Source organism: Leptonychotes weddellii, chromosome 3 (assembly GCF_054177405.1).
Source record: "Leptonychotes weddellii isolate Sample4059 chromosome 3, ASM5417740v2, whole genome shotgun sequence".
Lineage (NCBI taxonomy): Eukaryota > Metazoa > Chordata > Mammalia > Carnivora > Phocidae > Leptonychotes > Leptonychotes weddellii.
Genome location: NC_138371.1, coordinates 32291672 through 32309810, shown reverse-complemented (window position 1 = coordinate 32309810; position 18139 = coordinate 32291672). Strand labels below are relative to the sequence as shown.

The 18139-nt window shown below is 37.9% G+C and overlaps 1 protein-coding gene across 1 annotated transcript; it reads left to right on the top strand.

The window, feature by feature from the left end:
• Positions 1-3908: 3908 nt before the first annotated feature.
• On the top strand, positions 3909-17761 carry C3H2orf69 (chromosome 3 C2orf69 homolog). The gene is made up of 2 exons (XM_006743282.3): positions 3909-4389; positions 14822-17761. The coding sequence occupies exons 1-2, from the start codon at positions 4048-4050 to the stop codon at positions 15647-15649; spliced, it is 1170 nt and encodes a 389-aa protein (XP_006743345.2). The 5' UTR covers positions 3909-4047; the 3' UTR covers positions 15650-17761.
• The last annotated feature ends 378 nt before the right edge of the window (positions 17762-18139 follow it).

Below are 18139 nucleotides of genomic sequence, written 5' to 3'. Positions count from 1 at the left end.
GGCGCCTGGGTGGCTCAGTTGGTTAAGCGACTGCCTTCGGCTCAGGTCATGATCCCAGGGTCCTGGGATCGAGTCCCGCATCGGGCTCCCTGCTCTGCGGGGAGTCTGCTTCTCCCTCTCCCACTCCCCCTGCTTGTGTTCCCTCTCTCGCTGTGTCTCTCTCTGTCAAATAAATAAATAAAATCTTTAAAAAAAAAAAATCTTTCTTTATTCATTCCTTTCCCATTCAGTCTCCCACAGGAACCCACAATCAAGATCTCCTTCCCCCCCGCCATTCTCTGCTTTTCTGTATCCATTCATTATACCTTTTAGGAGAGAAATTGCACATTTGTGATCCATACGCCAAATTTGGTCTATGCCTGCATTTAATTTGATAAAACATTTTAAACATAAATTTAATTACTTGGTAAGATTTATAAATTAGGAAGTGACACATAAAAATCAATGTATCTGATTTACCTTGAAAAACTTGAGTTTGGGAAAAAAAAAAGAAAAATTTTAATTTGGCAAATGTGGCCTGCATTTTACTACTGACGGGTAGTGAATCGTGACTGCTTCCTTCAAATATGACATGTCCTCTAATTTGCTGCAGTCTTTACTACTCCCTATTGTATTACAAATGGCCAATTTTACTATTTATGATACAGGCTTAGCCTCTGTAGGGATTGGAATTTATGACCTTTTAACGATATCCTTTCCAATGTATATTAATTACACTCTCTCAGATTCCTTCCAATTTTGCAACTTTTTCTATTTATTATACTGGATAGTATAACAAAATTTCTGAAAGTCCCACAGGATCCTTTGAGCATTGTCTAGAGTCCAGAGATAAGCTGTGGCCTTTTGGGCCCTGTAAGCATATTAAAATTCCTGTGGAGACCTTTATCTGATAGAAAGGAGGGGTAAATTCAAACAACTGGTTACACTAACTTTGCATATGTGAGACCTCTTTCAGGGAAGAAAAGCCCATTTCAGAGAGAGAATAAAGGGGGAAAGAGCTGGGCAGTCTGTGCCTATGATTATTTGAAAAGTAGTGATTTACAATATTGGTCTTTCTGGAAAAAGGAAGAGGGGATGGAGAAAGAAAACAGCTATTACAGTAACATCAATAGGACCTATGAAAAGCAATTACAATGTCAATGACTTAATATAAATGACATACATACTTCAACTGATGAATTAAGAGCTATTATTTTTTCTGGAAGTGGCTACTGTTGATTTATGTAAATCCTTGACTGTGGGGGAAAAAAAACCTTGTGCTTACTTCAATCTGTTTCTTTACTCTGCCCTTTAAATTTTTATTTGTATTTCTTAAAGACCTCAATTATCTTACAATAACTGGGACAACTTTGTAGTATTTAATGTTTACTACAATTAATCTTTTTTCTAAAATACAAGAACTCCCCAGTATCTTCAATAGTGACAGATTCCATTAAAAGGTCAACCTAAAAACAAGACTACAAAAATCAAAAGCTGCATTTGGGGGGCGCCTGGGTGGCTCAGTTGGTTAAGCGACTGCCTTTGGCTCAGGTCATGATCCTGGAGTCCCTGGATGGAGTCCCGCACAGGGAGCCCGCTTCTCCCTCTGACCCTCCCCCCTCTCATGTGCTCTCTCTCCCTCTCTCATTCTGTCTCAAATAAATAAATAAAATCTTAAAAACAAAAAACAAAACCTGCATTTGGAATACACGTATATGTTTGGGTTTTTGGATTACATTTCAGTAATCCTCTACCTAACAAGAGAATGTAACAATATGTATATGATTCACAAAATAGAGTGAGAGCTGGTTTCCTAAATATGGTTATATATTCATTATTATATAATTGGCCTCAGTTTCTTTAACCAGTAATTGTTAAAAAGCAGATCTACTTAGTAATAATAATTAATTTTTAATTGGTTACACTATTATGATGTCAGATGGAACCCAATAATTTGGACCACAGTAGGTTTAGTATATTATACCTCTATGAATTCACTAAATATATATAAGAAAATTATATTTTATCATTTGTTCACTTGTGTTCTTACTTCAAGACTATTTGTTGTTGTTTTTTTAAGATTTTTTATTTATTTATTTGAGAGAGAAAGAGAGAGAAGCACAAATGGCAGAGGGAGAGGGACAAGCAGACTCCTGGATGAATGCAGAGCTCGACATGGGGCTTGATTCCAGGATCCCAGATCATGACCTGAGCCGAAATCAGATGCTTAACCAACTGAGCCACCCAGGCACTCCCAAGCTTATTTGTTAGTATTTGATATGTGGAGCAAAGAAAACAGTGTGTGTACTTAAACACATACATATATAGATTCAGAACAGTTAATAATGTGAAGTGCTTAATTTGTCAACACAAAATGAATAGTCTTTTAGAATTTCTTTAAGAAAGAAAGAGTTTTATTCCATCCCAAATTAGGACAGCTGCCCAGATGCACAATCATCATAAAGAGAGTGCTCCAGGGAAAGAACATTTGGTGTAGGATTATATACATTGTTTACATAAGAAATTACAAATCATTAGATAAAAGACAATGCAGAAAGAAACAGACTTCATCTTAAGCTTAGTACATGTAGGGCTGCATGACCTTAATCTTATAGGAATCAGGGAGGTGTTTTGTTTTTGTGTTTTTTTAACTCTTTTCTTTATGTATGAAAAGCTCTTTTTTAGGTTATTTATAAACAAAGCAGATGTACAATATGTGCTCAGGGCAGAAATAGAGCCCATGCTTTGAGATTTTTGCTGACTCGTAAATGTTAATGCATGCTTTCCCTGAGAGCTCATAGCCTCTTTATTAGGCATAAGCAGGCCCACAAACATTAAAAGTTGAAAATTCCTTTTATTTTATCGAGTTCAATTCCTGATCTATAGTAAGGCATCAATAAATGTTGGCCATAATTTTTTTTTTTTAAAGATTTATTTATTTGACAGAGAGACACAGCGAGAGAGGGAACACAAGCAGGGGGAGTAGGAGAGGGAGAAGCAGGCTTCCCGTGGAGCAGGGAGCCCAATGCGGGGCTCGATCCTAGGACCCTGGGATCATGACCTGAGCCGAAGGCAGACGCTTAACGACTGAGCCAGGCAGACGCTTAACGACTGAGCCAGGCAGACGCTTAACGACTGAGCCAGGCAGATGCTTAACGACTGAGCCACCCAGGCTCCCCAGTGTTGGCCATAATTTTTATAATTCTCACTAATATTGTCTCCTATAAGGCTCCTTATAGTGCCTTGCCTCACAAACAGCTTGAGATTTAGAATACTGAACCCTTCCTCCCCGCTCCCTGTCTTTAGCATACATTTGGCTAAATCTTACTCCTACACAACTGGCCACCAACACTGGTTTTTGAAAACCCTAAAATAGCAAATCCCGTTGGCTGCAAACACCAGGGACAACAAATGTGTAACAGGTAATGCCTTGCCCCATTTTTCCTGTCCCAGTCCATGTGCCCTGTTCCCCATGACCCATCAAAGGTGCATCAGGTTTCGTATCTAACAATAAATTCCCATGAACCTAGAAATCCTCTACATCTACAAAGAAAACTCCAGCTTGTGAGAAAAGGGAGATTCCTTTCATTCAGGGCTCAAAGAACTATAAAAAGTCTCACCTGAATGGTGAGCCTACCGAAACGGGAGCATAGTATACTCAAAACTCTACCCAGTCACCGGACAACGACCTTCGGGCCACTCCTGCTGCTGTGCTTATGCTACAACTGCCGCCCTTCTTTCGGAGTCCTTAGCTCATTCCCTCTTTCTTTGCTCTCCTCCAGCTCTTTACCAGACTTCCGTTCGAACTTCCCGCGCAGCAGAACCCACCAATCACAAACGTCTTTCCTCGGGCCACGCCCCCATCTCCAGCTCCGGGAGCCGAGTCCAATTTCGCGCACACCCCGCCCTTCCTTTACGCACGCTGCGCACCGACGTCGGCCTCTGACGCCGTCGTCGCCCCCTCGCCGAGTCCCGCCTGGGCCGCTCCCGCGGACCGTTGGGCGGCGGGCCGAAGTCCCTCCCTCAGGACCTCCCCCCACCCCTGAACCGCTCTCGCGGCAGCGACCCATGTGGGAGTTCAGGCTCCTGCGGTCGCCGCCGCCGCTGCTGCTCCTCCTGCCGCAGCTCAGCCTCGGAATCGCCGCGTCCCGCTCGCAGGCCCAAACCATGAACCGGGGCAGCGGCAGCGGTGCGCGGTGCTCCCCCTTGGCGGAGGGGCGCCGGCAGCAGTGCCTGCAGCTGTCCACGGTGCCGGGAGCTGACCCGCAGCGCAGCAACGAGTTGCTCCTGCTGGTGGCGGAGACGGCAGGGGAGGGACCGGAACGGTGGGCCCTCTCTGGGGACCGGGCGAAGGAGGAGCCGCAGTCAGCGCCCCAGCATCACGTTCTCTATTTCCCTGGGGATGTGCAGGTAACCTGGGGCCTGCCTGGACACCTGTTCCTTCCTCGTGTGCATGTGCGAATTCCCTCAATTTCCCCCTCCTACTAGTGCCGGCTTCCTTGCCTCTCCGGAACACACCCACACATGCACTGGCGGCGTAGCTCTTGCGTTACTCCACGAAATCCAAAACCGCCCCTGCCACACACCTGACCCCCTGCTTTTGGAGCTCCAGAGGGAAGGTGTCCTTGGAGGGTTACGACCGACTCGGAAGAGCCAGCTGTTGTTAGTCCAGGCTTCGAGGGGGTGGATTTTGAGACAGAAGGAATGAGGCACATAATGTATATTCATTCTAACTTGGTTTTTCAGAGGTGCGCGCGCGCGCGTGTGTGTGTTAGGAGACAGGGATGGCTTTTAAATTAACTTAGCACCTAGTGTTCCGAAAACGCTGGCAGTAATTAAAAAGAAAACAATTAAAAATTATAAGGGTATGACGTTTTTAGTTACCCTAGAAAAGGAGGGTAGGTGGAAGAAAAGGGACAGTAATTGCTAAGCATGTCAGTATTTTGTGCTCACCTAAATTCTCTACTTTTGTATGAGATTTTATCTTTATTATTAATTTTTTTAAGATTTTATTTATTTATTCATAAGAAACAGAGAGAGGCAGAGGGAAAGCAGGCTCCTCGCTAAGCGGGAAGCCCGATGTGGGACTCAATCCCAGGACCCTGGGATCATGACCTGAGCCGAAGACAGACGCTTAACCATCTGAGCCACCCAGGAGCCCTATCTTTATTCCTCATTTTATATCTTCAGACAAATATTCGTGGATGTATTGTCCTGGAAAGCTGGGTCTTAATTGGATCTTACTCCAGAACTATGTTGTCTTATACGGTAGCCATTAGTTGTATCTGGCTATTTAATTTAAATTAAATAAAAAATCCAGTTCCTCAGTCGCACTAGGTGCATTTCAAGTGCTCAGGAGCACCTAAGGTCTGTGTGTACCCTAATGGACAGCGCAAATACAGAGCATGTCCACGAACCATTTCCATCATCACGGAAAGTTCTGTTGGGTAGTGCTGGTGTAGACAGGTAAAGCTAAAATATGGCTAGATGTGTTTCTTATACCATGAAACAGTATTATTGATTGTTTTTGAAATGGATGCTTTAAAATGATATAGTTACAAACTTTGTGCCCTGTGTCAAATTATGACTAAGATATATGTAGTTTTTTTCTCTTGTTCTTAAAATAATTAACTGTCTAATTAACTGCTAATAACAACTATGAAAAAACTAGTATTTAGATTTAAGAGAAGATACTTGGTTAATGCTTTGTTGCTCAGTTTGGGAAAACAGCATGACATTACTGATAGCGACTTGCAGAGATTTGAGGAAAAGCTACTGTGTGCATCTATAATGATGATGATGATGATGATAGTAATGATAATGAACCTTTATTGAGCACCTACTAAATGTTTATAAAGTGTGACAGCCAGATTACAATACAGGTCTAAAAAGTGCTAAAAACACTTAGAGTAATACCTCCTTTTGTTTTGACACCATCCATTTCCTTATGTAGCCTGAAATTCCATTAGCTTTTTGGACAGTGATATAGTGTTGATTTATGCAGAGCATGAAGTGCTTTAAAAACCCAGGTCCTTGGGGCTCCTGGGTGGCTCAGTCATTAAGCACCTGCCTTCGGCTCAGGTCATGATCCCAGCGTCCTGGGATCGAGCCCTGCATCGGGCTCCTTGCTTAGCGGAAGCCTGCTTCTACCTCTCCCACTCCCCCTGCTTGTGTTCTGCTCTCGCTCTCTCTCTCTCTCAAATAAATAAATAAAATCTTAAAAAAAAAAAACAAAAAAACCCAGGTCTTTTAGAGAAGAAGAAGATAATGCATCAAAAGGCTTTGAGGCCAGATTGCCTAGGTTTGAACCCTGATTCTGCACTTTTAACCATGAAATTTCTGGCCAATTGCGGCTACCTCAACTATAAAATAGGAATAATAATTTATAGGATACCAGTGAGGACTAAATACGCGAATACCTAAAGAGTAACAGTTCCTTCTCATCTTTCTGATGACCTTTTTTATTATTGGGCTCAGTTTGTGGACTTTTCTCCTCTACCTTTACTCACTCCCTTAGTGATCTCTTTGAGTCATGTAGTTTTACATTCTACCTGTACTCTGATGACCTTCAACATTTGTGTATCTAGCCTAATAGATTCCCAGAACTTTAGACTTACCTATTGCATGAACACTATTTTCTTTTGGATATTTAATAGATATCTCAAACATAAAATCTCTGAATCTTTCATTTTAAATCTGTTTTTCCTTCAGTCTTCCTCGTCTTAGTTAATGGAAATCCTTTTTTAGTTGCTCAAGTTAGAAATCTTGAAGTTATCTTTTAGTAACCTCTCTTTCATACCTCATACCTCCATCAACAGATAAAGTTGCTTCCCCTTCTAAATCTTTCTGGAGGCGATCAGATGGATCAGTTTAAAAGTAAGTCCAGTTAATGCCACACCACTGCTCAAAACTCTCCAGTAGCTTCCCATGTCACTCAGAGTAGAAACCAGAGAATTCTTGATGGTTTGAAGGGCTCTTCACTGTCTTCACCTTTTCCCACTCTGTTGCTTTTCTGACTGTCTCCTTTTTCTGTTTTACTCTGCCCTAGCAGTGTTCTTCATATTTCTCATGGTAGACACACTTAACCTCAGAAGTTTTGCGCATACCGCTTGGAACAATCTTCCTGCAGATATCTATGGGATTCATTACCTCACCTGTTTTGAGTCTGCTCAAAAGTTGCCTTCACAGTGAGGCCTTTTCTGACCAACCTATTTAGTAATCACATGTATCCACAGGATCCCTGTTAGCTTTTCTCTTTTATTTTTACCCGTTTTACTGTATTATTCATTTGGTTTTTTGTCTGTCTTCCAGCACTACAATGTAAGCTTCATATCTGTTTTTTTTCACTAATATATCTATGACGCTTAGTGACTGGCATGTAATAGGTGTTCAGTAGGTAACTTGTTGAGTGAATGAATGAGTATATGTAAGTTGCTTTGAGCAGTGCACGAAGTGCTTGATAAATCTTGACTATTATTATATGAAATACTTTTGGCTCAGATTTCTTCATCTCTATCTTTGTACTTGATTTTTATGAGCCTCGTGTTTATCCATGTGAAATTTACCCTGTTAGATACAGCTCATCTTATTCATGTATCAGTTCTTTTATAGAACCATTATTCGGGTTTATATCATATATAGATTAAATAAGCATACTTTCTATCTTTATTCTTAATTTGGATAAATACTGAACAGAATTGGGCCAACAACTTTGTAAGGTACCATTAGAAGCTTTACCTCATGTTAACACTGAATTAACTGGTATCAGTTAGATCTGGTTGTCCATGTAATTTTAAAGTTTAATTACCATTACTTTCTTGATGTTCCTTTTGCAATCATTTTGTTGTCGTTGTGTGTCCTTTTTTTATTCTATATTGTTATTTTCTCATTTGAATTAATAGGCGAGCTGAGAACATAGTAATATTTCTTTAGGTACTTTGATGTTTTTTTAATCCATCAGTAATGATTTTGGAGAGAGGAATCAGGATTGGTTTTAAATAGGCGCTTTCCAATTTTCTTGAGTTATCTTGCTTTTAAAAGCCTCAGGTTATAAAATTATACTTATTTCTCTTTTTTTAAAGTATAGGCTTACAATTTGATGAATTTTGACAAATGTTACAATTATGTAACCGATGCCACAATCATGTTATACATCTCCATCACCCTAAAAAGTACCCTTGTGCCCCACTTCTGTCAGTCTCTTTTCTCAGCCCCAGGCAACCACTGATCTGCTTTTTTTCACTGTAGTTTTACTGTTGCTAGATTTTCATTAATTTGGAATCGTAGTATGTAGTCTTGTGTCCGGCTTCTTTCACTTAGTATATAATGCTTTTGAAATTCATTCTTAACTATTGCCTGTATCAATATTATGTTCCTTTTTATTACTGAGTAGTTTTCTGTATATGGATATACAATTTGTTTACTCATTTAGCACTTGGTGAACATTTGGGTCATTCCCAATTTTACCTTTTAAAAAATTTTGTTTTCCTAAAGGCTAGGATATATAGATGACTGTGCCCTAAGTGTATGTCCTGGTGAGTGAAGACTCACTTCTCCTGTGTCATGCCTTTAATACTCACACTACTGCCATACTCACAACACTCCTGAAACCTGATATGTGGGTTTTTTCCCCATACCAGGTGATGCTCTGCAACACCAGCTGGGTATCCTAGCACTCAATTCTGCCAGTATCTACTTGGGGTTATTGTCACATTTTACAAGTTAAGGGCTCAGTCCCACAAGACTGCACCCCCCACTTCAGATGCCAATCGCAAGTCCCAGGTTGTCACTTGTGCTGCTGCTGACTGGCTATAAGTTGGGGTTGCCATGATACCCTCCTTAGGTTCAGTTAATCTGCAAGAGTGGCTCATAGAACTTAGGGAAACGGTGTACTTACTGTTTTCCCGCTTATTATGAAAGGATATGATAAAGGATTCAGATGAACATCTAGATGGAAGAGATGCATAGGGTATGTGCGAAGAGGTGTGGAGCTTCCAAAGCCCTCTCACAATACACCACTCCCCTAACACCTCCGTGTGTTCACCAACCTAGAAGTTACCTGAACCCATACTTTGGGGATGTTTTATGGAGGCTTCATTGCATAGTCAACGATCAATCATTAACTTCCATTTCCAGCCTCTCTTTGGAGAATGGAGAGTGGGACCGAAAATTTCAAACTTCTGATCATGTCTTGGTCTTTCTGGTTGACCAGTTCCTATCCAGGAGCCCACCAAGAGTCACCTCATTAGAACAAAGATGTTTCTGTCAACCAAGGAAATTCCAAGGGTTTTAGGAGCTCTGTGTCAGGAACCAGGGGCAGATACAAATACATGTATTCTATTATTTCACACTTGATCTTGTGCCCTGGGGCTTCCTATGCTCTTGTCAGGCAGCCTTCTTAGGCTAGATGCTGTTATGGTCCTTCTAGCTTGCTTACTTGGGATGTCTACTTTATGCTCAGCAAAGATGCCCCCTTCCCCCCATTTTTGATGGAAGTACAGCTCATATCCAATATAGTTATCCTTGCTCTGCTGAAAGACTAATCCGCCTAGCTTGAAACTTAATCATGAATGTCTCCAAACTGTTGGAGAACAGATGTCAAGTTTTCCTAAGAATCTTTTGTACCTTTACTTTAGTAGCAGTATGGGGTGGGCCTGTAAGTTTTTGCAGGCCAGCAAGCATCTACCTGTAGAATAAACACCCCTTAATCTCTCCAAGAGATTCTTTTGCTATTTGCCTCACTGGTGATGAGGAGAAGCATCATGCCCCCTACAAGCATTCCCCCTACAAGGCAAATAAGTGGGTTACATTCCCAGTTGGGATGAAAATTCTCAAAAGAAAACACTCTCTTTCTATAGTCTTCCGCATTTCTGTAGATTGGCCCTGGGTAATAGCCGGAGTTGCAGAACCAGTTTTGGCTACATGTTATCAAGTCCTATGGGGATGTCTTGTGTCTTTTTTTAGAATATGGGAATATTTATCCACTGTTTTGAGAACTGGGTTTTGATACAACAGTAATAATACTATTTTTATATTTTAGTGCACACAGATCCTTAGTATAAGCATTTTTCCCTTCTGATCATGTAACCTGGGGCTCATCAAAGAAAATATCAAGTTTTTAGATTACCTCCTATGTGGTAGAAACTAAACTGAGAATTGTAGAATCTTGAGTTCATTTTGGCTCATTAACCAAATAACTGTAATAGAAATAATACTTAGTTTCTAGGACCTCAGTTTCCTTAGCTATAAAAAGGATTTAGATGAGCCCTTTGAGATCTAAGTTCCTATTTTAATTTTATATCACAAATCTGAATGTGCAAAGGGCAGTAGCAGAATCCATAAAAGTTAAATGATAGCCTTCTGGGAATAAATTTTTTTAACATATATGACACTGTTAACATTAATGAGATTATGAACTGTTAAGAAGAACTTGAGTATCCAGTTGGGAAAATTATTAAAGGACATGAACAGAGAATTAACAAAAGGAAAAAATGAGAATTGTTAATAAACAGAAAAATATTCAACCAGCTTAGGAATCAAAACATGCAAATTAAATCAAAAGTGTTTTATCATAGTAGTGAAGATTTTTTAAAAAAATCAATGCTAATAGCCAGTGTGGGTAATGTGGGTAAATTCTTGTATACTTCCAGTGAGAGTGGAAATTGATATTAATCTTTTTGATGGAAAGTCTAAAAATTAAGATGCAAATCTATATTTACTGATATGGAACCATGCCTGTAATATATTATTAAGTGAAAACTGTATGTATAAGCTTGTTGAGGGAGAGGTAAGAATGCTGTCTTCTATACATGTTTACAAATGTGTATGTATACTAAAGAAAACTAGAATGCTAGACTCCAAAATTTTAATAATGATTATTTCTTTTTTTTTTAAAGATTTATTTATTTATTTTGAGAGAGCGAGAATGAGAGAGAGAGAGAGAGAGTACATGAGTGGGGGAGGGTCAGAGGGAGAAGCAGGCTCCTCGCTGAGCAGGGAGCCCGATGCGGGACTCGATCCCGGGACTCCGGGATCTTGACCTGAGCCGAAGGCAGTCGCTTAACCGACTGAGCCACCCAGGCGCCCCAATAATGATTATTTCTCATTGGTGGTTTTATGGATGGTTTTTCTGTCTTCCTTATACCTTTGTTTATAGACTAAATTTTTGTAGTATTACTTTTATTAGTGTTAGATTTTCAATAGAAAAATATGTGTGTATTGTTAAAAATTGTTTATTTAAGGTTCTATATTGAAAAGTAAGTCTCCTTTTCATCCCAACCTCTCCAGTCTCCTATTTCTCTTCCCCAAGGCTACCACTGTTGCCGATTTATGTGTTCTTCTAGAGACATTCTATGCTGATGAAAACTTTTTTTTTTTAAGATTTATTTCTTTATTTGAAAGATTGAGAGAGCGCGCACATGTGAGAATGTGCGCGTACAGGCGTGCACGCTTGGGGGGGGGTGGGTGTGCAGAGGGAGACGGTGGAGCCTGACTAGGGGCTGATCTCAGGACCCGGAGATCATAACCTGAGTGGAATCAAGAGTCAGACCGTCAACTGACTGAGCCACCCCGGTGCCCTGAAAACTTTTTTTTTTTTTTTTAAACACAAATGGTAGCATAGCTTACAGGAGTTTTTTAGCCCTTATTTTACAATGCATATGAGTACTCATAGAGCTGCTTTATTCTTCTGAAACAGAAATAACCTTATACATGCTTATTTATTTATGCATATATGCAAGTATATCACTGAGATAAATTCTTAGAAGTGGAATCACTAGGTCAAAAGAGAAGTACATTTAAAATTGTTCAACATAGTATATGGATGTTAGAATAAAGGAAAATCACAACTGTGTTTCTTTCTCTCACACCCTGTATCCAGTCAATCAACAAATGATGTTGACTCTACTTTCAAAATCTATTCAGTCTGACCACTTCTTACCACCTTCATTTCTGCTACCACTCTTGTTCAAGCCACTTTCTCTCGGCAGGATTATACTTCAGGAACCTCCTACTGGTCTCCCTGTTTCAACTCCTGACTCTTCAACATAGGAGCAAGAGTAATCCTTTCAAAACATGTTACATCAGCCCTCTGCTCCGAGCAAAGGCCAAAGTCCTTACCCCTCCCCTTCTCCCCAACAATCTCTCTCATCTTGGCGATCACTTTCTTTCTTTCTTTTTTTTAAGATTTTATTTATTAGAGAGAGAGAGCGCGCGTGTGCACAAGCAGTGGGGGAGAGGGAGAGGGAGAAGCAGGCTCCCCGCTCAACAGAGAGCCCAATGTGGGGCTCCATCCCAGGACCTGGGATCATGACCTGAGCTGAAGGCGGACGCCCAACCGAGCCACCCGGGCACCCCCACTTTCTTTTTGTTCACACCATGGGAGCTACTCTAGCCTCACTGCTGTATCTTGGCTATATTAGACATGCTTCCGCTTCAGGGCTGTTTGCAGTTGCAGTTCCTTATGCCTGAAATATGAATCACTCCCTTGGTTCCTTTAGATACTTCTCAACTATCATCTTACTGGAGACCACCTTGGGTTTCAAATAATAATCTTCCATCCTCTCCAAAACCTTGTATTCCTTTTGCCCTGCTTTTTAAAAATTATATTCCATTGCACTTAACCACCATCTTAATATTGTGCTGACTACTAGCCACTTGTGGCTATTGACCACTTGAAATGCTAGTCTAATCAAGGAATTAAATTTTTAATTATATTTAACTTTAAATTTAAATCTAAAAACTGAGAGTTCAGTTCCTAGAAAACTTTTAAGTATATTTGAACAACTTGGATATGTGAATCTACTTTTTCAACTGTAAATTTTATGAAATCTAAATTCAGATCCAGTATTTCCAATGAAAATTTAGCATCCAAATTGAGATGCGCTATAAGTGTAAACACACACTGGATTTCAAAGACTTAGTAAGAAAAAGAAATGTAATAATCTCTCATTGGTTTTTTATATTGGTTACATGTTTAAATTACAGTATTTTAGATATATTGGGCTCAATAAAATATATTATTCAAGGTAGTTTCACCTGTTAACTTCCTACATTTTTAAATGTAGCTACTAGAAAATTTTATGTATGGATCATGTTATATTGCTCTTGGACAGTGTTGCTCTGTTTACTTATGGAGTTGTTTATTGTGTATCTCTGTACTAGAATGTAAGCTCCGTGGGGGCAGGGGTTTAGTCTCTTCTGATCCATACCCAATAGGCAGGTATCCAATAAATCTCAGAATAAATGAATAAATTTGAATGAATTCCCCCCTTTTAAAAATAGCTACTGTGAATAAAAATAAAAAGGAAAACAAAATTTATATGCATATCCTAGAATCTATGCAAAAAGTTATTTATATAGAATGCTTATAAATAAATAAGATCCAAATAAAAAAAGGCCAAAGTTATGAACAGACACAAATAGAAATCCAGGTGGGTAATAAATATGTAAACAAAATTACAACTTCATTCAAATTTTCAGTAAATCCAAATTAGAATAAGCTATCCTTTGTGTAAGAAATTGAGTGAAGATAAAAGAATTATACATACCTCTCTGGAAGATAGCATTGTAGTCTGTATAACTAATCTTAAATTATGAATATTCTTTGACCCACTTTTTCCATATCCAGGAATTTATTCTTATTTATTTATTTTTAAAAGATGTTATTTATTTAGAGAGAGCTGGGGGAGGGCCAGAGGGAGAGAATCTCAAGCAGGCTCCACTGCCAGCATAGAGCCTGTGCAGGGCTTGATCTCATGACCCTGAGATCATGACCTGAACTGAAATCAAGAGTCAGATGCTTAATCAACTGAGCCACCCAGGCACCCCATATACAATAATTTATTTTTATTGATATAATCAGAGATGTATAAAAAGATTTTTCTAGAACATTCATTGCAGCTTTGCACAGTTGACCCTTGAACAATGCAGGGTTTAGGGGCACTGACTCTCACACAGATGAAAATCTATATATAACTTTTGATTTCCCAAAAACTTAACTACTAATAGCCTATTGTTTACTGGAAGCCTTTCTGATAATGTAAACAGTGATTAACACATATTTTGTATGTTATATTATCATATACTATATTCTTACAATAAAGTAACATTTTTCTTCAGAAAATGTTATTATGGGGGCACCTGGCTGGCTCAGTTTGGTGGAGCATGGGACTCTTGATCTCAGGGTTGCGGGTTCGAGCCCTACGTTGGGTGTAAAGATTACTTAAAAAGAAAATCTTTAAAAAGAAAAGTAAATGTTATTAAGAACATCATAAGAGATAATACATTTACAGTATTATGCTGTATTTATAGGAAAGAACTCACTTGTAAGTGACTTGCACAGTTCAAACCCATGTTGTTCAAGAGTCAACTGTAATACTAAAATTAAAATCAAACTTAGCATTCAGATTGTTAGAGTAATCCATAAAGGGAGGGTTCAGGATGGGAAAATATTTTAAAGTTCTGGGTTGGTCAAAAAGTCTGTTTAATAAACCAATTTTTATTTTCAGTTAATGTGTTAGGAATAGGAGATTGTGTGTATATTAAATAAAATTTATTTTAAAATATCCTTTTAAAGTAAGTTTTATTTTTAAAATTTCTACTATGCTATTTAGCTATATCTCATAACTGTCTTTTGATGGATTTTAGGTTTAAACTAAAATTATTTGTTTAAAATCTTATGATCAGAAAGTAATGACGGATTTATAGTTTTCATTTCTAGTACATTAACCACTGGTCATATAACATCCCAATTTCCTCCACAATAAAAATGGGAAGGTATTTTGTGGAAATAATTTTATATAAATGTGTACTTAATGCTTGTTTCATCTTTCTTACCTTTCAGAATTACCATGAAATTATGACTCGTCATCCTGAGAATTATCAGTGGGAAAACTGGAGTCTAGAAAATGTTGCCACCATTTTAGCTCACCGGTTCCCCAGTAGTTATATTTGGGTGATAAAGTGTTCCCGAATGCATTTGCACAAATTCAGCTGCTATGACAATTTTGTGAAAAGTAATATGTTTGGTGCTCCAGAACACAATACTGACTTTGGAGCTTTTAAGCACCTTTATATGTTATTAGTTAATGCTTTTAACTTAAGTCAGAACAGTTTGTTATCAAAGAAGAATGTGAAAGATTTGAATAAGGACTCCAAAGCATCTAATTGTAGATCCAGTTCTTCTCACACTACTAATGGTTGCCAGGGAGAAAAAGAGAGGACCTGTGAAAAATTTGATGAGTCTACCATGAGTTTTTACCCACCATCACTGAATGGTGCTTCTTTTACTTTGATTGGATTCAGTAAAGGTTGTGTTGTTTTGAATCAATTGCTTTTTGAATTAAAAGAAGCCAAGAAAGACAAGAACATAGATGCTTTTATCAAAAGCATAAGAACAATGTACTGGCTGGATGGCGGTCATTCTGGAGGAAGCAATACTTGGGTTACTTATCCAGAGGTCTTGAAAGAATTTGCACAAACAGGGATTATTGTTCATACCCATGTAACACCTTACCAAGTATGTGATCCAATGAGATCTTGGATTGGAAAGGAGCACAAGAAATTTGTTCAGATTCTTGGAGATTTTGGTATGCAGGTGACTAGCCAAATTCATTTTGCAAAGGAAGCTCCTTCCATAGAGAATCACTTCAGGGTTCATGAAGTATTTTGAGACTACAAGAATATTAATGTACTTGTTCAGTGGAAGAGCAGAAGCACTTTGAGTGTTATAAATTCAGATAATGAGATATAATTCATAGATGCATTGTCAGTTTTGGGGGGGCGGGGGGAGGAAGTACACATTCCTAAAATGAGTGTAATGTGCAATAGTATTCCTTGCTTGTGAATGTGAAGTTTTTACTTTGGATGGGGTTAGAATTAGTTCAGTTGAAAAGTAAAAGATGGTTTGTGATAATCCTACAAGGAGATACAAGACCCTTAAGAATGAAAGTTATGATATAGTCCTTATAAAAGGTAACGAAAATTGTTATTGTTGGAAATAGTTTATTTTCTGAGTATTGTTTGGAACTAATTTTGGTGACACTAACAGTAATTAGCTGTTTGGCACTCGAAACTCCGTTTCTCTTCAAATAAAGCAAAGGCACACTGATGTTTTCCGTAATTTTGGAATAACTGTACCTTGCCTCTCATGTTTTGTAAATTCATAGTCATCCTTTAATGGGCCACCAAGTGTTTTTTTCTTAATAGTCAAAATATATTTGTTTCCAAATTTCCAAGAACATGCAGTAGTGTGCAGTTGGTTTTTAAAACCATTACACTTAAGTACTATGGCTTAATTTTTAATTGATGACTTTTAGATATTTTGGAGTTTCTTGACTCTTGGCCAAAAACCAGATCTTTTAGAAAATTGTTTTAAATTGAACGTAATTAAGTATATTGGGTAAAAATATGCTACAGATTTTCATCATATTGGTCTTTTGAAAGAGATCAACTTAGGTGAAATAAATGTGTAACACTCTATTTGTTACTACTCTATTGAAAAGGAGACAGATTCTATAGATCTAAGTCAGTGTTTCTCCAGAAGCATGATTTTGTCTGCCAAAAGAAAGCAGCTCTCTTTGGCCAAAATGCAAAATTATATTGCTATAAGAAAAGTTACAGGGAAAGTTTGAAGACACAAATGATTTAATTTTGGCTCAAAAACTGAATTTGCTTAACACTGCTACATAATTTGGGTGAGGTTTCCTTCTGCTTGTTTTTCTTGACCTAGATAAATACATTTTGAGAAACCAAGATCTAATGAATGTCAACCAACATTGATAGCTGTGTGATTACAATAAAAGGTGAAGTCACTTTTTTATTGTTTATTAATAATTAGCTTTTGCAGGTCATGAAATAATTAAGCAGGGAAGTAACATTGCTGCTTTCAGACTGAAAAAAAAAAAGAAGACACTGAAGCTTAATATCTTAATAACCCAGAGGACCTAAATTTATAAAATATAGAATTAAAATGTTAATCTCTTGGTTTCTTCCCAGAATTACATTTTAATGACTTTATAATACATTCCACATATTCAGACTTACAGGAATTCTTACTCACAAAATGCTTAAAAATAACATCCTTTAATTTTATAAAGTACAGAAGAGTATCTCTCATTTTTAAGGACAAGTTAGTTTATATTGCTTCAGTTTCTTTAAATACCTGTTTCTTTTGAGACCAAAAATTCGCAACAAGGAGACAAGTTCTGATTCTAGCATTTTATTACCTAATCTTGAAGTATTATGATTGGATGGCTTCTTTCAATGTTTAATAATCCTTGGTTAAATTCATGTGTATCTAATGTTAAGTAGTGAAGGTAGTGAATGCACTAATGAGGGGGGAAGGAAAGGCACTTATTTTTACAAGATTAACTAAAATGGAAAAAGGACTTTTTGCAGAAGGATTCATTTAAAAAATGAGATATTTAAAAATCTGGGTTCTTTAGTCATGTGACTGCTTACCTTGTAATTGTTGTATGTTCAATGTATATTGAAAATAACTCATGGGACACCTGGGAACTGCCACTGCAGCAAAGTGAGAGTGTTGAAAGTAGAAATATTTTCTTGAATGAAAATATATTCCAGTTGATCCATATTCAAATAGCTTAAGACTTCAAATTTGTCTTCTCTACATTTGTTTAAGACTATTGTAAATGTTAGTATATCCTTTTGGACTGTGCCTTTGTGTTTGTCATGAGAGTCAACTGAGAAGTCATACAGATAATGTGAAAGTTGTTACCACCACAGCATGAATGTACAATTGTATTAAATTTAATCCAGAGAAGTCTGTTTGGATGTGCTTTATGTTACCAGATTTGTTAAAACTTCAGATTGTTACTTGGGAGGAAGCTATTTCTTTTCACTTTGCTAGTTTAGGTTTCTATATGTTTTCATTAACTCTCCATGTTTCTTCATATGAGCAACTTTCCTTGTAAAAATACATTTCTTTTTCATTTACATTTCGCCTTTAAATTGCCCCACAAAAATTTGCTTTATTTCCATTTCTTCTGTTAAATTTCTTGGAGAAAAAAATCACTCAAAAATAAGTTTTTCCTTTTATGTGCTAATCATTTCAGGTATCTGTATTCCTTTTGCTGTCATTAAGAGACTTAGAATATGGTGTGATCTGTTTTTCATTTCATTCATATAATATCTAAGCACC

Bases quoted from the DNA above. Each gene is read 5' to 3' on its own strand.
- C3H2orf69 (XM_006743282.3), top strand. From the start codon at position 4,048: ATGTGGGAGTTCAGGCTCCTGCGGTCGCCGCCGCCGCTGCTGCTCCTC. The intron at 4,390-14,821 runs GTAACCTGGGGC...CTTACCTTTCAG, and splicing joins ATTTCCCTGGGGATGTGCAG to AATTACCATGAAATTATGAC.